The 20,761-nt window shown below is 41.0% G+C and overlaps 1 protein-coding gene across 5 annotated transcripts in view; it reads left to right on the top strand.

The window, feature by feature from the left end:
• Osbpl3 (oxysterol binding protein like 3) overlaps window positions 1-20,761 on the top strand; it is a 182,837-nt gene that overhangs the window by 118,559 nt on the left and 43,517 nt on the right. For 2 of the 5 annotated variants that reach the window (XM_074065166.1, XM_020179406.2), the window contains exons 6-12: window positions 1,767-1,934; window positions 2,474-2,597; window positions 4,604-4,707; window positions 4,907-4,999; window positions 6,077-6,233; window positions 14,984-15,114; window positions 18,714-18,821. In XM_074065166.1, coding sequence (XP_073921267.1) covers window positions 1,767-1,934; window positions 2,474-2,597; window positions 4,604-4,707; window positions 4,907-4,999; window positions 6,077-6,233; window positions 14,984-15,114; window positions 18,714-18,821 — 885 coding nt within the window. The remainder of the gene's footprint in view (window positions 1-1,766; window positions 1,935-2,473; window positions 2,598-4,603; window positions 4,708-4,906; window positions 5,000-6,076; window positions 6,234-14,983; window positions 15,115-18,713; window positions 18,822-20,761) is intronic. The other 3 variants (XM_020179409.2, XM_020179410.2, XM_020179412.2) reach the window with 3 other exon arrangements.

Here is a 20,761-nt window from a genome sequence, read left to right as displayed (position 1 = left end):
ATAAAAGTAATTATTAATTCCTAATTTTAAAGAGTTAGAATGTCTTAAAATATCTTGAATACTAATAAGTATTTTAATATTTTTTCTTTGTGATTCACTTTAAATTTTGCATGGTTTCTTGTTCATTCTTCTGAATATTAGCTGTGACTGTAGTATAAGTAGTGTAGTTAGCTAGGGTTCTAGTTAATAGCCTCAGACTCAGGCCCTGTGGTCTGTCTCTCTCTTTCTCTCTCTCTCTTCTCCTTGGCCCTCCTCCTCCTTTATTTTTTGTTTGTTTGTTTGTTTTCTTGAGACAGGGTGTGGGAATGTAGTCCAGGCTGACCTTGAATTTGCTGTGTAGCCTCAACTCTCCCGCAACCTCCCAAGTGCTGGGATTACAGGCATGTACTTCCACATACACCTGGCTCCATTCTCTCCTTTTGTAGATGAGAGGTCTGGGCAGTAGAGATAACTGTCCACCCACAGTAACATCCTCAGGGACTGGGACACAACCCTGGGCAGTTATTTATTCTTCTGCCTTGTTTAACCAATAAAAGATGAGTCAAGATGAGTGCTTTGGGCACAGACTTTAAAGGGCCTCTGGGAGTGGATCGATGCAAGATGACACAAGATTCTCATAAAATTCCTCTTAACCACATCTGGGAAATGAAGTACACTTTAGGAATGTCATAGTGCGGTGAAGACAGATAGACGTGTGTCTTTGTATTGCTGCTTCCTGTAAATGACGTGTTAAGCAACACCTGGAGCAACCTTCAGCCTCCAGGTGCCTCTCCTGTTCAACATAGAAGCCGTCCTCACAGTTTCTCTAGGAAAGCTGTGCTGGTTGCTGTTTACTTACACGACCTCGTTCTCAGCTATAGCCTTAGTGAAGACTGTCACAGGACTGGCCTGCATCTCGGAAGTTCACCTACCATGCATCCTTTTGTGTTGTTTTAAATTGCAGCTTCATATTCCCTGTGTTTCTGTCATTTTTTCACTTTGAAAATACGAATATATTCTCATACACACACAAGAACATCGACTTTTAAGAAATATCTATGCTACAGAGGTGTTTGCTATATTTGTTTTAGTATTTTATGAGCACTTGAAATATCTTTAATAAAAATTACTACTCACCAACCCTCTTCATGGAAATTCGAAATTGATTGTCATTTACAGTGGAGAGAAGGGACAAATGTGTGTAAATAATAGCGGTAATGTTTTATAATGCTGTATCACAGTTTTTCTGAGAAGTGGGAAAAAATTTCTTTTAAATAATTTTCACCTTCACTACCATCCACTTTTCAGCAGTGTATCCTTTGTCAGAGTAGATGAACAGGTTGATTATTTTAGGAAGAATTTACTAATTCATTCCAGTTCAGAGAAGATTGATCTGAAAAGTCTGGATTATAAAAGAGTATAAATAGAAAAATGGTACTAATATATTCAGTAGGAAAGGGAGAATCTGGGCCTAGAGATCTTGAAAACATTAAGAAGCAGAAATACAAATTTCAGTTTATTGTTCAGTATAACCGGCACTATTTTTCTTTCTTAAAAATAGCATAACAATTGGAACCTCTCAAAACGTAAATATATACTTAGGAAGATCATGTTTACCCTATTTCCTCCTAAACTTGTTCCTGTAGACCATATAAATGTAAACTAAGTCAACAGAGGTTATTTCTACATTTCTACAACAGTGTGTCAGAAGTGACCTCAATTCGATGAATAATTGTTCCTTTCAGCAAGTGACTCTTATTCCCTTCTTTCAATTCAACACATTTTAGGTGAAGTCAGAAGACGTGTTTGACGAGTGGGTATCCAAACTCCGTCACCACAGAATGTATCGCCAGAATGAAATTGCCATGTTTCCACGTGATGTTAATCACTTTTTCCCAGGGTCCACCATCACCGACTCTGCGGCAGGGGCATTTGACTCCATTTCCAGTAGGAAGGTAATGAGTGTTTTGCACTGGGAATGGCTTCAAAGAGAGAGGCCCATCTTGGGAGCTGAGTCTGAGGAGAGGTTTGTGGGGATGGCAGGGTAAGTTGGGCTGGTGATAAATTAGTCTTTTTGTCCAATGAGATGAGCATCTGTTGAGGGTGGGACAGCACATAGGAGCAATTTAATGTCCCTGAATACTTCCTCTTGGTTAGTTTGTCTGGTTTTCTTTCCTGATGTGTAAAATACAGTTATGTATATATCTGTACAGGATTGCAGAACCTTTCTAAACACTTGTATCATTACTTTGGTAGTACCATTTGATAGTAGAAAAGAAGAACCGTCACCCAAGGCCTTATAAGCTGATATGGCCAAGTGGGGGTGAAAGCCAAAGGTGTTAGGGTCTCCTAGGGGGTGTTTTCTAGAGGCTTCTTCCTATGACAGGCAGATTGTGTCCATGAGGGACTGACCCACCCTCTTATCCTTTAACCCAAAGTGTCCTTGCTGGGCTGTCTTTTCATTTGCAATGTGCTCTTGTCATCTGTGAAACAGCGTAGCAGTATATCAAAGCAGAATTCATTTCAAACCGGAAGCAATTTATCATTTTCTTGTGGTGGTGAGACACGAGTTCCATTCTGGCTACAGTCTTCAGAGGACATGGAAAAATGCTCAAAAGGTAGCGTGACTGTAAACATCTGCTTCTCTCTCATGGTCTAAAGTGATCCTGGCTTAGTATTTATACTCAGATGAATCTGTGACCCTCCTTTTACTCATCTATATTCCCTCCTGTATTTTGCTAAAGTCACATTCATCATCAACCAAAGACACTTTTACTGCTTCACATCTTTTCCTGAGTGTGCATGCAGACAAGTTTCCTTTTCCAGACTTTGAGTACTGATGTTAATTTCTACCTGAATCCATAAACCACGTCTCCAGGGGTGAGAACTGCCATCTCTCTCTCTCTCTCTCTCTCTCTCTCTCTCTCTTTCTCTCTCTCTCTAGTACTGGGGTTTAAACTCAGGAGCCTTGAGCTTGCTAGGCAAGAGCTCTACCACTTGAACCACTCCCTCATTCCTCTCTTTTTCTTAAGTGCCAAAAATTATTCTGATGTACACCCAAGATTAATGGTCAGTATTCCAGAGGTGAATGGATGACCAAATGGAGATTATCACAATACAGGTGCTCACCACTAGAGGATGAACTTGGTGTCATGTACTTATAATCTTAGCACTGGTTGCTGGAGGCAGGAGGATCACAAGTTTAAGACCAATCTGTGTGAAATAGCAAGACCCTGCCTTAGATAACAACAGCAAAAAAAGAATCACCAAGAGAGCTTATAAAATGCAGGAGTGCTCATGTCCAAGCCGCTCTCCCAAATGCTCTATTTAAATTAGCCTGGGGTGGGGCTCTGGCAGCATGGAATTTCCAAAGTTCTTAGGTGGTTTTGATAAGGAGCCAGTGTTGAGCACTGTGGCCACAAGGAAGCTCACTGTTCTCAACCTTAGTTAGCTAAGGCTCATCCAGGGAGTGACAAGAAAATCTCCAGTGGATGAAGAGGGTTCTGAGTCGTCTAGGGATGGGACTTAGGCATGCGCAATTAAACAAATTGCTCCAGTTGATGTTAAAGTATAGTCATGGTTGGGGGCCACTACTAGAGAAAGATGCCAGTGGTAGCCTTGGAAATTGTTCTTCCTCTTGTCAAATGCAGATGTTATTTCCATTGGGACCATGTAGCCTTTGCCCTTCTAATAAATATTATTCATGAGTTTCACTGACTGACATATTGGTGAAATAGTCCCTGCAGTGTTGTACCTGGACCAGCAGCATTGGCCTAGCCTGGGAACTTATTAGAAATGCACATTTTCAAGCTGGGGTCAGTGGTGCATGCCTATAATCCTAGCACGTAAGAGGTTGAGGCAGGAGGATGGTAAATTTGATGCCAGCCTGCACTACATAGTGAGTTTTAGACCAGCCTCAGTTGCATAGTGAGACACTGTTTCAAAACCAAAACAAAACAAAAATTCTCAAATCCAACCCAGATGTACTGAATCAGAAACTAGGGGTGGAGTCTAAGGCTTAACAGTTAAGCCTGATGATACCAAAAATCAAGAGCCACTGTCCTAAGCATTTGGGCCTTGCTTACTCAGCAGACACATCCCTCAGCATCCAGTAGAAGCCAGTGTGAATTATCTTACGAGTTGGTGACAAGGCTCTGGTCCATGAGTACTCTTCTTTTATCTCAGGTCCATCTTTGCAAGTACAGAGTAACAGCCCATTATTGCTGAATTAGGAACGACGATGCTGCTGCTGCTGAGGGTGGCTATGTATTTAGTTCTTTGGTATGACACTTGTAAGCACTCTGCATATATCAACTTATTTAACTCTCACTGCTCCCCATGAGCTAGGTGTGCAGTTACCCCCATTTTCCAGATGAGGAAACTCAGGCACAGAAGTTACATCATTTTTCCAAGAGTCACGGTTAATTAGGTAGATTCAAAGTAAGGCCACTTGGTTCCCAGATCCATGCTCTTAATGACAGTCCTTCCTGTAATAAAGGAAGGAAGATTTCCTGCCTGTGAAGATGGAAAATCAAATATAGAAAAATAAGAAAAGTCTCCTGAACCAGCACAGTGACTGCTCTTGCTAGCGGAGACTTTGAGCATTTCCCTCTTCCTCCCACAGACCTGGAACACTGCCATGCCTATCTGGTAGAAATGAGCCAGCTGCTACAGAGCATGGATGTCCTACATCGGACGTACTCAGCGCCAGCCATCAACGCCATCCAGGTTAGCCCAACCCCTCTCCTGTGTGCCTTCTGGCTTCTGCTTTCCTTTCACTCCCTAGCCTTTGACTAACAGCGGGATGTTGTCTGGCTAGTTGCTTCAGCCACACTCAAGCGGATGGAGGTGGTCACTTTGCTGTGCATTCATCACTATTGGTTTGGTAGACCTTACTGTCTGTGCTCTTTCCTGTTTTGAAACAAAGGGTGGAGCTTTTGAAAGTCCCAAAAAGGAAAAACGATCACACAGGAGGTGGCGGTCCAGAGCTATGGGCAAAGATGCTAAAGGAACGCTGCAGGTAACCATTGCTTTTGCCAGCAGACTACTTTCCTCATGGTCCCTGCTTGCATGCCTCGTGTTGGGATTGCTTGACTCAGACAGGAGAAAAGACAAGTGAATGTTCTGGAATTACTCTCTTCCATACTCTGTGTGGAGAGATAAATTCAATCACTTTGGTCTTCTGGACAACCTTGTAATGGATATTGAGCAGGGGAGAGAGAGAATGTTTTCTAAGAGAAAACAACACAGGACTGGAGGTATTGCCACCATTTCTAGGACTCTGTTTGCCTTTCTTTAGTGTTTAGCCTGCCTGCCCTCTTCCCTGCTTGAATGTGTGCTTTGTTTTGTGGCTGCTATGACCTTATGCTCTGACCTCCCTTTCCTGTTGATGCTCAGTGGATTTTCATCACTCTGAGCCTACAGGCCCCAGTCTGTGAGCCCAAGACACGATGAGGATTCTCTTTCATGAATCCTCATTTTCTCCAAATTCCTAGTCTCTCACATTAGGTTCACTTTGTGGTGCTGGGGGTTGTCGTTCCAATGTACAGCTAAACCACAGACCGGTCTTTTCAGCTTGACTATTGTGTATTAAAATCATAACACTGTTAGAATTAAAATGATAAATTCCAAACTTTGGGATCAATCATCTGATACGTTTACTGATATACACTCTGGTTCAAAGTTCTTTATGGGTTGAACTCAAATACTTTTAAAGCCCCAGGTGCAGCCAAAGAAAAACATTTTAAACCTATTTGCTGTAACAGTCTAGTTACTGGGTGATGATTCCCAGGAAGAAGGACTTGAGTGTAAATGAGAAAGCCTGGCTGTGTTAGCTGTCATTTTCAACCGATAGCTTTAAAACTTCTGTCATTTCAGAAAGAACACATGATTTCTCACCCATTTGTATTTCCTAAGGGGCAACTTGCTATGGACAGTAGTTTCCTGGGTTTTCATTTACTTCTTTCTAAGTTATCACTCAGTAGGAAGACTTAAGTATAAAACCCCCTTCTCTTAGTAGGCTCCAATCTAAGACTCAGGTAAATATTCAGAACAGCATGCATCTGAACAGAAATCTCTCCCTTTTTTGTCACTTTAGGTCCCTAAACCTTTTTCTGGCCCAGTAAGACTACACTCCTCCAATCCTAATTTATCAACACTAGATTTTGCAGAAGAGAAAAATTATTCTGATGGCTCCGAAACTTCATCAGAGTTTTCTAAAATGCAAGAAGATCTGTGTCATATTGCCCATAAAGGTAAATAGGATTTCTTTCTTCCTAATATATTTGGTGAAAATGTTAATGCATGCTTGAATCTGAGATGTCCTCAGAAAGGGTATCTCACTTGGTTCGTTTTTTACTCTATGAAGAGTTTGGGCAATTTTTATCTGTTCATTGGTAGTACAGATGTATTTTCCAGAAGTTTCTTTTTAATCTTTTGAAAGAGATAGTGAGAATATAAAGTATATAACAGATAGGATCCATGGTTCCACCTAAATGCAGATTGAAAATATATTTAAAAATTGCATCTGGGGCTGGTGGAGTGGCTCAATTAGTAGAGTACCTGCGTAGCAGTGCGAGGCCCTGAATTCAAACCCCAGTACCATTAAAAAAAAAAAAAAGTACATGGACTGATGGAGTGATTCAGGTTGCAGAGCTCTTGACTAGCAAGTGTGAGGCCCTGAATTCAAACTCCAGTACCACGAAAAAATAAAAATTGCATCTGTACTGAATATGTACAGATTTTTTCTTGTCATTATTCCCTAAACAGTATAGTATAACAACTGTTTGTAAGGCATTACATTGTATTAGATATTATAAGAAACCTAGTGATGATTTAAAATACACAGGAGGATGCAATACCAAGGGATGGCTATACTTTAAAGCTGAGCAGTTCTTATGATGCTTATGACACATAAATCACTACTTTTCTGGAGCACAATATTATGTTCCAGCTATTTTATTAATCTGCCTGTTCAGCAATTCCATTTTGAAGAATCCATTTGTGGTAATTAACTTAAAATTTACTTGAATAAAGATATCCATACTAGTATTATTCATTATGTAAAAAAAAAAAGAGAGAAATAAATGTTCGTCCATGATGGAAATAGAAATTAAAGCCACAGTGAGATATCACTACACACTTGAGAGCAGCAAAAAAAATAAATAAATAAAAAAGTTAAATTAAATGCTAGGAAGGATACACAGAAATGGATCAAGGTTCTACATGATATTGAAAGGAAGAAGAAATTAGTGGTTGCCAGAGGGAGGATGGAAAGGGAGGCGCATGAAAGAGTCTTTGTAGTGATGGAAAGTTCTGTATTCTGATATGGTGCTGGTTACAGGAATCTGCACACATGATTAGGTTGCATTTGCTTTCATCCATACCACATACACAAATCAGTGTGTAAATCCAGTGGAATCTGAGTAAGATCTATACATTATACTAAAATCATTGTCCTGGTTTTTGTAGTATGCCAAGGCTATGTAAGATGTTACCATTAGGAGAAGCTGAGCCTAGGGTACAGGGGATTTTTTTTTTTTTTTTGCTAATGGTTTCAAAATAAAAATGAGAAATAGCCTAAGTGCCTAGCAGGAAGGAGTGAGAATTTTGATGTACTCTGTTTATATCGCGATAATCAGCATAATAATAGATATCTTCTATTGAACACATAACTGTCATGTCAGGTATTTGTTAAGCACTTTATCTGCATCTGCATTGTTTCATTTAATTCCAGCAGCAGCTCCTGGGGTGGATAATATTGTAATGTGGGTTGGATAGATGGGAAACCTGCGTGTGAAGCTGAAGGACTTCCTAAGGGTCATGTGGTTGCAGAGCAGCAACTCTGACACTTGATTCATAACCTGCTTGATGCTGGGGTCCACATTCCTTGCCTGGTATTTCACTGCCCTTACAGAGAGAGTGACTAGGGTAATTTTTTAATAGATATAAATAAAGATGTCCATAATATCTCCTTGAATAAAATTATAAGGGTACAAAGCAATATCTTCCCCCTAAGACTCTTAGCCTGGTCACCGTTAGAATTTCTCAGTGTTTCGCAGGGCTGTTGTACCATTTGTCTGTGAAACATGAGGTATCACCTGGCCCATCTCTTCAAAGCTCTTCAAATGTCCCCTTGGGCATTCTTCAGTATTAAAGAATCAGTTGCAGTGTGGTATTTTAGGTTTTGGGGGAGGAAATTCCTTTCAAATATCATTACATATTAATATGAACTGCCATTTTAAGGCTAAGAAGACCGGGCCTCCCTCCCAAAGGGAAACACCTTGGATCTCACCTGCATTGTGAAAGCTGCTTCCTCAGCAGGGCAGAGGTTGCTATATTGAGTGGATCCATTGATCGCATCCTCCTGCAGAGGCCTCCATCTCATTGAAAGTCTATAATTGGCCCCCAGCTAGCTGTGCTGTCTTTAGGGCTTTGTGAAATCAGCTGGCTATAGAGCTGTCAATACCTACATGAGGTCAAGGTTTGTGCTCCAAGAAAGGTCCAGGTGTGCTATTCAACAGCAGCCTGAGCCACCTGGGCCTACTGACAGTAGATGCCACAGGGAGCTGTACAGTGCTGTGTTTCATTCCTGTGGATATCAAGTGCATCTGTAGAAACTGAGCGATCTCCTCCTCACTGGCTCAGGAAGTCTTGTACACAGGTGCTAATTTGGGGGCCTCATGGAATAAAGACAGCGCTCAGGTCTGCCCTAAGTTCCACAACCTTGTGTGCTTTCCCATTTTCCATGCATTCAGACACGAACAGTCTTGACCTTTCTTTCTGCAGAAGCCTTGTTTTGTTACTGACAGTGTGTATTATACTCTTGACTGCACCACTGTTCTGTTGACTATAATTTTGAAGTAGACAAACTAAAGGAAAGAATTCCACCAATGTAACATAGTCTGTGATATTAAACTTGTTAAATAAACCTGAATTATGGCTTTGTAGATAAAATGGTAGATAACCAACATATATCCATTCTGGTTCTTAAAGTTCTTGCTATATATAATAGAGTGTAAGTCTTATTTTTATGACATGCCATCGAACAAATTTTTATGGTTCATGTTTCTGGCTTTGTGTGTATGTCAACATCCATGTAAGCAAACAGAATGAAATATACTAATTCTAAAAGTAATAATTTTTGTTGTGTATATTGACTTTTACATTTCCTAAAATATATTTTTGTAGAATACTTTACCCATAAAATGCATCAAAATCAAAACGAGAATTTCATGATAAAAACTACTTAGAAAATGAGTTCATGCTGTCGAGATAGCCAAGGGGATTGGGCTTGCCGTCTGTACCACCAAGGAGTCTGCAGCACAGATCAGCATCACTACTGTCTCATTGGCTTCCGCTGTGCGGCCAAAGAAACCAAGTGTTTGTGTAGCGAGACCCTGCACTGGGATACCCCTTTGAAGGACTTAGCCCCAAGACAGCTGCTGTGAGAAGGAACTGAGAACCAAAGACACTTCATAGCCCTTGGGACACTGCTCAGAGGGTGTTCATCCCTCAGGTGTCCCCAGCACCTCTCCCCACCAAATTCTCCCTGACTCTCCATTATGAATCATCCCATCACCATAGGAGGTGGTGCCTCATCTAAGGTCTTCCTTATTGAAAGGGGGCTGTGCAAAAGCTACATTACAAACTGCTATCTCTCCACCAGTTTCTATGGACTCTGTGGCAGTAGGTGCTTTGCCCTATCCATCGGTGTGTGGGTGTGTTCCAATAAAGTTTGTACACTTTCTTTAAAAAAAAAAAAGTTCAAACCCTAGTTCCATAAAAAAAATAGAAAGGAAAAAAAGCAAAACTGGAAAACACTGCTGACTCTTGTTTCCTTTGCTTTATACAGGAGCTATAGATAGTAAAGCCCCAAGAAGTCCTGCAGCAAATAAGCCTATTAGCTTTAACTCTGATTTTCAGTGTTACTTAGGAAGCTCCCAGCTGTTCCCCCGAAACCTGCTAACCCCCACCAGCTGTTAGCATCCTAGCCCTGAAGCCCCTGAGAAACTTACTTCAGGAAACACTAAATATTAGGCTGTTTCAGAGCTGACCCTCTGTACTGGACACCTCTGTTACTAACTGGCTGTGGGGCCTGACTCCACTGCTTAACCTCTCTGGTCCTCAGTTGCCTTATCTGTTAAGTGTCCTAAAGTAGCTGTCCTGACTCTTTTGGCCCTCAGATTCTGTCAGTATCTTCTATGATTATTCGTTACACCCTGAACAGAGAATTCATACTGTTGCTTGTTGTTAAAAGATTGCACAAGAGCATCTGCTAGTAGCAGCAGAAACAGAGATGATGGAACCAGATTTAGGGTGGAAAAGCAAAGAGCAGGATGGGGTCAGTGTCGGGGTGCTCCACATGGAGATGCGTATTCACATTCTGCTGTGGAAGGGAAACAAATGAGGTTTCAGGATTACTATTCCTATAAGTGAGGAAATTCTCATTTACAGATATAAAGCTAAAAGTAGAACAAAAAACTATATTAACTTATTCTTTTGTTCCTGGTGCCTTTTCTGGTGTTGAGTTGTCATTTTCTGAACTGTTTTGAGCTTACAGAAGCATTGGATCAAAAGCCAAATATGGTGCCCTAAAAATCCTCTGTGCTCTGTCTATTCATCCTTCCTTCCTCCAACCCCATTGATGTTTTTAGTCTCAATAGTTTTGCCTTTCCCAGAATGTCCAATAGTTGGAATCATTAAGAGTATATAGCCTTCTCAAATGGCTTTTTTTCATTTAGTAATATGCATTTACTCCCCACTAAAGGGCATCTTGGTTGCTTCCAGGGTTTAGCAATTGTGAATAAAGTTTCTATAAACATCCTGGAAGGAAAACAAGGCCATGTATTGTTCATAAATTAGAATTCAGTATAAGCGTGTTGAGCAATTTGATTCATGTGCGTTATCAGTAAATAAGTAGGGCCATTTAGGAACATTACCAAATCTATGTAAATCAGTTTGGAAAATGGGTTAGAAAATATTTTTAAACCGTGGCCACTCTGTGAAGTTTGAAACTTGATGGAAGCAGATTACAGAAGATCAAATCATCCCAGATATTTTAGGAATGTTCATATTTTAAAGATAATTTACACAACATGTGTTTCTATTAAAAAAAGGAAGAAAGAAAGCTGAGTAACCTCAGCTGAGTGCTATGTGATAGTATGTTTTTTCATTGTTTCCTTAAAGCACTCCTGAGATGTGGGCATTATCCACTTATACAGTGTGGAAATGAGGATCCGTCCAAAAATCTAAATGGCAACTAAGTGGTAGAGGCAGGATTTAGCTTCACATCTGCCTTATTGCAGACTTTCTTTCCCCTGTGTCACACTGCCTCTGTGGGGGCAGTGTCCCTGGCATTGTTAATTATACTCCTTAAGGTCGTAGTCCTTCCCAGAGCTGAAAAACTGCTAATGAAGGAGCGTGTGAAGTAGTAGAGCTCAGTTGCGTTAAGAGTATGATTATCCCAGGACTTGGGGGCGTGGCTCAAGTGGCCCTGAGTTCAATTCCCAGTACTAAAAACAAATGTTCAATTATACTGTATCCCATCCAGGCATGCTAGGTGTTACAGTCTCACCATCCTCATGCAATAAAAGAACAGTATGGAAGTCTGTAACAAGAAAGGTGATGGCCACCAGTTGTCAACTGTATGATGTCCATGGTGTTCTGTTTTGTGTCTGCAGTTTAAGGTTTCCTGTAGTTGAAATCTCCACCTGTGTCCCACTCTTAGTCCAGCTAGGGAGCCTGTGAAATAGCTAATGAGAAAGAGATGAGTAAACAGAGATCCCATAACTGTCTTCTGATATTTGACCACCCCAATGAAAGAGGAAGCAGTCCTATTTGACAACGAGGAGAGACCGAGGCAGATGTTGTCTTAACAATGGGAAGGACCCTCTAAATCCCAGAGCAGAATGATGGATTTTGAGAAGCGTCGTTGAAAGACCATTTGGCAAAGTCATTAGGCCTCGAAAGGGGTTGTCCACACTCTGGCCTGGGTGACTTTGGTGATCTCTGATGTTCTTTATAGCTCTGGGTATCTCAGACTTCTGGTGTGGTTTTGTTTGTTATCAGATATCCATAGAGGCAATACCGTCACTTGGATCTTCTATTTTTAAGCTTTCTATTTGTCTGTAATAAACTTAGAATCAAGTTAGGAACAAAGACACTCTTATAGGGAGGAATGTCCCTTACCTCTGGGATTCCTTGTCTTTAATAATGAATATAAACATTGTGTCCCATGAGCAGCCCCAAACTGTTACTCTGGGTACACTGAACCGCTGCGTGTGACTCCCTTCACGTTCCCTGGGTGGGCCTTAACATTCGCTTAAGAAATTTAGTTCTGGAGATCTGGTCTTCTGAGTCCACTCGTCAGGTGATTGAGGCAGTTTTACACCTTCAGTGAAATATAATTATTACATGAGTTTCTTTCTGTTTATTTTATGCCTACCAGAGTGCTAACACATCCCAAACCAAATAGTGCACATTCTGCCAATTTAAACATTTTAAAGAGTTTTGTAGTTTGATTGAAAGCCTTCTTGGAGCAGGACATCTGAAAGCCAGTGGAATCGATTTGGGAAACTGGCAGCCAGCTGAGTGCCATGATAATTTCATTTGGAGGAATAAACACGTCAGTGAAGAGGTAGTTCCCCCAGGGACCCACCAGGATGGTTGTGGATGTTGTGTTGGGGTGGGGGCGTTTGTCTAATGGGATGTGAAATGCTGTGAGCTCCCTGCAGGGCTCATGGCCCTCCTCCCAAGGCTGCTGTTCTGTGGCTCAATACGCCCTGCCAGTCTCTCATTCTTAGACTCTCTACTCTGCGTGCAGTTTTTTACAAGCATGCTTCTGGCAAGGGACTAAAGCATCCTGCTAGAACTGCTGTCCCTATTTCAAGAGAGTGCAGCCACCCTCACTCTCATCCTCATATCGCTTTCAGCATCATCACTATTATTATTGCAGTAGCTTTATCTGCATTATCTTTCTTAATCCCTATATCTACCTATAAAGTAAATGCTATTAGTATCTCAATTTAGGATCTCAGGCACATCATACACTTTGTCCAAGGTAATGGAGCAAATAAACAGTAGATCCCTCTCTTCTGGTGCCAGAAGCAGCGTGTGTGTGTGTGTGTGTGTGTGCATATGTGCACACAAATTGCTTCTTGTTTGTATTTTGACTTTGTGAAGGTGCTGTCATCCATAATCAAATGCCACAACCTCAGACAAGTTCAGTGACAACATAGAGAGAGGGTCAGTTGTCCTCCTCACTGTTAAATGAAGGCAGTAAGTCGATAATGCGTATTTAGTTTCTGTGTTACTAAATAGGCCACTCTTGGATAACAGTACTGCTGGAAATGCATGCTGGGGAGTTCAGTAATATGCCAGGTCATTTGAGAAGAAGTGTGTCTCAGTCTCTTCCTTCTTCCTGCCCGTCTACAACAAAATATAATAGAGGAGATTGGAAAGATAATATTCAAATGTGATATACACGGTTAGTAATTTGCATGGCAGTTCTTTATTCCTAGGGGGTGACTTGCACATTTTTGTGACCAGAGCCTGATAGATTTTTTTTTTTTTGCCATATGTGCTCATGTTTTTAAAAATTTCCATTCAGGCATTTGGGTCCCTAACAGTGCTAAGTGCTCATCGTACCTGAATGTTCTCGAAAGTGAGCAGAGTAGCTGAATGCCAAGATTAGAGGTGGGGGGTTTCTGATCCTGCAGCTAGAGAGACTAACAGGGAAGAGGGTAGACAACACCTCATTTTGAAATATTTTCAAAATTACAGAAAAGTTGCAAGAATACTGAAAGAACTCTCATATACCCGTTACCTAGATTTGCCATTTTTAGTTTCTTCTCACATTTATTTCCTCTCTGTCACTTTCTGTACACACATACTTGTATTCTTCTGCGTCGTCTGAGAGCAGAGACGTCATGCCGTTCCTTATGGCATTGCACTTTTAGTGGATATTTCCTGACAATAGCACTATGCTGTTATATGACCCCAATGTAGTTGTCTAATTCAGAACATGTAGCATTGAAACAATACTTGAATCTGTTCCACCTTCCCCATCCAAATGTTGTCAGGTTAGGAAGAATGCCCTTAATGCTTTTCCCCTACATTCAGGACGTGGTCCGCAATCCAGTGGCACTTCACTGCTGCCTCATGAGCCTCCTTTAATTGGAACAGTTCTTCAGCCTTTCCTTCTCTTTTATAAAATTGATACTTTTGAAAAACACAGATCAATTTTTAAAACTAGGTAATTCAGCTGTTCATTTCCTCCTGATCAAATCCACATTATATATCCCTAGCTAGCTTTCAACAAAGAAAATATCGTGTCTTTTCCAGGGTATGGTACCCAGAGGCACAGACTCCACTGACTCTCAGTTGTAATTACTTTTAATCATCTGGTGAAGGTGCTGTCTAGTTTTTCTGGTGCATTATTACCATTTTCCCCTGATAACTATTAAGCCTTGTTCTTATCCATTTCCAGTGTTTGAGGATATAAACAAAACCAGATGCTGACCATTTGCTGACCATAAGTCATAAAATCATGGAATGTTGTAGTAGGTTGGGGGTTAGGCTTGGCAAATGTGTGTAAATTTTAATAGACTTTTTCAAGCAGTTTTAGGTTCACACAAAATTGAGCAGAAAGTAGAGAGTCCCCGTAAATACCCTACCTCCCTTGTGGCATAGCCTCCTCTACTATTGACATCCCATAGCAGATTGTTACATGTAATAATAATAATAGCAGTAATAATAATATAAAAACTACATTGACATGTCATTATCACCCAGAGCATGTAAATTATATTAGGGTTCACTCTTGGTGTTTCCCATTGTAACTATGTTTTTTTATTAAGTCAATGTAGAGTATGTATTTGCTGAACTCAAAATATTTGAAGCTATGACTTTGCTTAATTCTTTTATAAGAAGTACATATTTCTGTGTTTTGTTTTTAATTATATCTCTTCCTTCATTCCTTCTTGTAATGATTATATCTTTATAGTTTACTTCGCTTTAAGGTCGGCTTTTAATAGCATCTCAACGGAGAGAGAGAAACTGAAGCAGCTGATGGAGCAGGATGCCTCCTCCTCCCCTTCTGCTCAGGTCATTGGGCTGAAGCACGCTCTGTCATCCGTAAGTCACCCCGATGCCTACACATGTGTCCAGACTCAGGAATTGTTTATGTTTCCGTTTCCATGATTGCATTGAAAGTTTATGATTTTCACAGTTGGGTTGAAAATTAAGGAGAAAACCAAACTATCCAAATTACATCCCAACCTTCCATCAGATCTGCTTATTCGAAATAGTGAAACTTGGCTAGCCAAGTCTTAGTAATTAGTATTTTATTAAATGTTAGGTTGTTTACATTTGGTTTCCTCCAAATTACCTTAAAATTTTCTCCTTATAGAAAACTTTCATTGTATGTTTATGCATGTCTCTACAGACATTGGTTTAATGCTTACAAAATCTGAGTTTGCAGGGAATTTTGTGAACCTGAGACATCATAAGCTTAGATCAACTTCACTAATGACAGGTGGCAGAGAAACATTTCCAATTCACACTCTTCTCTACTGCAAAGCCCTGATCCTACTTACTGCCCTTTCAAAGACGTGAAAGTTATTTTATTAAATAGTACAAAATATTTAGCTTTCTTTCCTCTGTGGGTACAAAGAATGAATCATACAGAAGTGTCTGTCAGGTAATCATTGTGTCTTCATAAAGAAAAATCACTGTCACAGCCTCAAATGTTTTCCAGTAAGCCGTTCTGTCACCCACTCTCCTTTTTTCCTTCAACTTAAAATGTTCCTCAGAAGAGTTGGGCTCCATTGATGTGCTGTGCACTAGCGCTATTGGAATAGCTGAAGATGCCTGGTAATTCACCCTTCATCTATCAAGATGCTAGAGATCTTTTGAAGTAGTGTACTTACTTGCTTTTATTCTTTGCTTGTACTTTGGAATTCCTACTTTAAAAAGAGAAAGAAAGCTGGGCATGGTGAACAAGCCTGAAATCCCAGCACTCAGGAGGTAGAGGCAGGAAGATTGTGAGTTTGAGGATAGTCTGGGCTACATAGAGAATTCAGGGTCAGCCTGAAATAACAAGACCCTGTGCCAAGGAGAGAGGGGATGAGGTGGAGAGGAAGAGAGAGAAGGAAAAAGAACGCACACATGTATTATTAGGGGTCAGGTAAAGGAGATGAATTTCAGGATTTTGTTACCAGAAACCAATATAGACAGTGAGAGAAATTGTCCATTGATATTTTCTATTTATCATATTGCTGAGAAAAGCAATGTTCTTGATGTATTACTAATGATAAATCCCTCACCAGTAGTACACATTGTAGTTATAGAATATTTAAGGTATATTCACTCAGGTGACAAGTCCAGCGATGCTGTCTTTGAAAGAAAAATTTAAAATAACGTTGACTTAGTCTACATATAGAGTGTTAGTGTTCTTTTAAGGTCAGAGATAGAAAGATAGAAACACATCATTTTGAATTGCAGTGAACAGCTGGCCACACATTGGGTTACTTACTACTTTGGTTTGAAAGAAACAAAGTAGGCTGTTTGTTTGTTTGTTTTTTGGTCTTTGTTTATTTCTTAGTGGTGCAAAGCGTTTATTGTTCCATTAGGTTGGCTTTTAATGCATTAGAATGTACCTCTGATGGGCACCCCAAAGTTCCTTTCCCAAGGTCTTCCCCTTCCCTTCGCTCACACAGGTCTGGCCTCATCTTGTTAATCTGCTTGTGTCACCAGCGAGACCCATTTGGTCTTGGTGTCCTGGGTCAAAATTGACTTCAGCTTTGCTAAGAAATTCTCTCTCACCCATGTTCATGGTTTTGGAAACTTAAAGCAGAATGATCCTTCTTTTATTGACTTAGATTCTTTTTTTTTTTAAGTTTAAAGTGGGAGGGTTTATTGAGATAGAAAAGTGTGAATGGGAGACTAGACCCCCAGTGTTGAGGGGACCCCCAAGAGAGGGTGCCCTTGACTTGGATTCTTGATTTGATGCAAGACTTTTTTAAAGATAAAATTTCCAGAATCATCTCAGAGCTACCAGAATGAATATGCTGGGATTGTAAGTGCAGTCTTTTTTGTTTGCCTATGGTTTACAAAACAAAGAGAAGCTACCAAAATACCACAATTTTTAGGCTAGGTGAAGAGTCTAGCCACTGAATCAGAGATATATTTACCAGGATGAACTGAGTGCCCCAAAGAGATTGTGATTTGTAGTTGTTACATATGACCCTTGTGCTTATTCAGTGTTTCTTAAATGATCTTTGAGGATTTTTACTTTATTTTATTTTTTTTACTTTTTATTTATTTATTTTTTTTTCATTTTTCTTTTATTATTCATATGTGCATACAAGGCTTGGTTCATTTCTCCCCCCTGCCCCCACCCCCTCCCTTACCACCCACTCTGCCCCCTTCCTCTCCCCCCCTCAATACCCAGCAGAAACTATTTTGCCCTTATTTCTAATTTTGTTGTAGAGAGAGTATAAGCAATAATAGGAAGGAACAAGGGTTTTTGCTGGTTGAGATAAGGATAGCTATACAGGGCATTGACTCACATTGATTTCCTGTGCGTGGGTGTTACCTTCTAGGTTAATTCTTTTTGATCTAACCTTTTCTCTAGTACCTGTTCCCCTTTTCCTATTGGCCTCAGTTGCTTTAAGGTATCTGCTTTAGTTTCTCTGCGTTAAGGGCAACAAATGCTAGCTAGTTTTTTAGGTGTCTTACCTATCTCTTTGAGGATTTTTAAAAATAACCTGTAGCTTCTGCAGAAACTAAAAAATAAAACCAGAATCCTTGTGTAATATAAAGCAAAGCAGTGGATTAAGCATACCATGTTACCAGGTAGGTGCTTCAGGCCCCAACGGATTCTCTGAGCTTCGTGGAAGACAACCAGAAAGAAAGACAGAGGTTGGGATCTGGGTGCAAGCACCCCTGGAACTGATTGTGGGAATATTTAGGAGGACAATCAGGAGAGTTTGTCCCCTTCCAAAGTCAAGCCATGTGAAGCGCACAGGAGAATCAGCCAGGAGGAAACAGTTTCCTTACCCCAGGTCCCTCCTACAGCTGAGAGGTTGAGCTAAGGGATGGGACCTGCCCAGGGGAAAATAAAAGAGGTGTGGGTGGTCTCATATATGCTTATATCCACCCATCCCCAGGGCCATCATTCTTAAGCCATTATGCAGGTAAGTGAGGTTTGTTTTACTTACTCATTTTAAAACAAATTGCCTCAGTCCTAAAATCAGTAAAACAACCAGCACCTGTATTAGAAGAGTAAAATTCACCTTTCACATCCTTATTTCACAAAACACTCTTCCTAGGATCCAGTTCAACTGCTATGATAATTAAATCACATTGAAATATGCCCAGCCTCCTTCCAAGGATGAGAGACACTTGGAATCTTGAGGGGAAAGTTGGCCAAAGAGGTGGTTGGGCAGGAGGAAGAGCTGCCGGGTGGGGTCTGTGACTTCCTTTTGCTACCTTTACTAACCCTCCCTCCACCTCTAGGGATGAGGGTAGCTAAGGAGCGTCATTTGCAGGGTTCCTCCTTTGTAATCTCCCCAGTGTCCTGCTGAAGAGCAAGTGGAGAAAGCCTGGTATCCCTCAGGGCATGTCACCCAGAGGTTCACCAGCTCCCAGAGATCTCTTCTGCTGGGCCCCTGCTGTGCTTTGCTAAGCCATCCCTGTATTAACAAAGCCCCGCTATTTTTAACATGTTCCAGGCCCTAGCACAAAATGCAGAGCTTAAAGACCGCTTGCGCAGAATCCATACGGAGTCTCTGCTCCCGGACCTGCCCGCTGTTCCCAAGTTGGGTGACAATCTGGCAGAGGTGGGTAGGTTTCTTGTCTGGTTACCATCTCTGCGACTGCCACCCCTCACATGACACCCTCTGTCTGGTTGCACGGTTTCCCTGCTTCACCCTCCTGAGTGGTGTTTGCCTCTCCACAGCCTTTTCTGGGTGCTGCCACAGCAGGAGGCTGGCCACAGCTGACTCTTGGGATTCCAAAGCTTTCCTGAGGGTTACTGTCAGTCACGTTTACAACTGCTTCCCCAGCTACTGAATTCTTCCTTTTGTATTTCTTCACCTCATTTCCCTCCTCAGTGTGTCTCCACTCACTAGGTATTTCTGGAGTGGGAGCTGTGCAGAAACAAGCATTTTCTGTGGCTCTCTGCTGAAACCTAAATTTCTGTGACCTATAGCATCCAGTTCCATGCCAGCTTCCTTTGTCTGTGCTGTAAAAACCATGCTACCCTTTCCTTGTGGCTGTTCCCTTCCTCCTTTTCCTGTGATTTTTTTTTTCTTTTATAGAATATAGCTGTACACTCTGAGGGAAAAAACCATTGCATTTCAATCGAAATGTCTTGGTCAGTAAACAATATATTACAACGATCTTTTCTCAGGACATGGGATGTTTACTTAAAATAGTCTTGGAGCATGTTTAAAATGAAAAATACACTTTGGTTCCTCAAAAAATAAATCAGAAAGGGTAATGAAAGTGAAACAATTTTAAGCTGTTTCTTATATTTATCTGCCTGCCTCAGATGTGCTAAATTGTTCATTAACAAATTTATAAGACTGAGTAGGTTTAAAATAAAAATAAGACTATAACAAAGTGTATGTGAATATGTAATTTTTAAAAATGTTTAGTCATAATCCTTCTTTTCCTGTCCTAAAAAAAAAAATAAATAAATAATTCCTTACATGTTCAGGCAGCCCTTGGGTTGTAATGGGGAGAGTTAGAGGCTGATGCCAGCGAGGACAGACATTTCCAGGGCCCTGGCCTCTGTCCATTTGCAGTCCAAGGCTTGCCACGTGCTTACAGGACGAACTCATCTGATGAGGGGGCACCCCCTCTCTGCAGAGGCTCCTGGCCCTCTTACTTCTGAGGCTCTGAGGCTCATAAGAATGAAATTCCTCTACAGACACATTGCCCCTAAGAGAGCAGCCCTAAACCACTATCTGCAGGATTTAGCACTTAAATACTACTCCCAGTGGTCTAGACAAAGACGTGCTTACCCTGCAGTAAACATTTGCTACGGCAGGGCTCGGTCATGGCCATGTCTGACCATCATTGAGGGTTGCTTGCTGCCAAACTCCATAGCATTCTCCAGTTTTATGCCTATTTCCAGATAGTACTTACCTTTAACATAGTATTAGCATATAAATTACATTTTATGAATTTGTGCTCACATATATGCTTGGGGGTATCAGTGTTTTCAGATGGAAACCCAAATCCCAAGTCTTGAAACATGCATGTTTTTGCACCACTTTCAAAAATACCAGCCTGAAAACTCAGCAGCTGAAAACTGTCCCCGAGGGGTGGCTGTTCATCCCTCCAGAACAGCCTTCTTGAATCTCACTCAAGTCAGTGATGCAGTTGCTCGTTTATTTCCTCCTTCAGAGATTTTCTGTTTCCCACGATTTATCCTTTTCTATTCACTGAATGACTCAAGCTATCTTTCCCAGCAAGGGAAAAGCCATTGTTGCCTTCAGGAAATAAGAACAGGAATAAGTGGAAAGGACCACCCACACTGAAAACTTGACTCCAAGTTATTTTTCCAAGGTAACAACCAGGCACCGCAAATACTGTTAGGGATGACAGCCACCAACAGTGGGGCCAGCCCAAAGGGCTCTGGTTTTAGGACCATCCATGGTCTTTGTTTACTTTCTGTTGCCTTCCTTTAATTACCCATGTTTGGTGTTGAACCTGGATACTCAAACTCTAAAAGCTCCCCTTTCCTATCAGAAATCACTCCTATAACCTGGCA

This window comes from Castor canadensis, chromosome 2 (assembly GCF_047511655.1).
Source record: "Castor canadensis chromosome 2, mCasCan1.hap1v2, whole genome shotgun sequence".
Lineage (NCBI taxonomy): Eukaryota > Metazoa > Chordata > Mammalia > Rodentia > Castoridae > Castor > Castor canadensis.
Note: the sequence above shows the minus strand (reverse complement) of the source record. Positions and strands in the feature narration are given on the sequence as shown.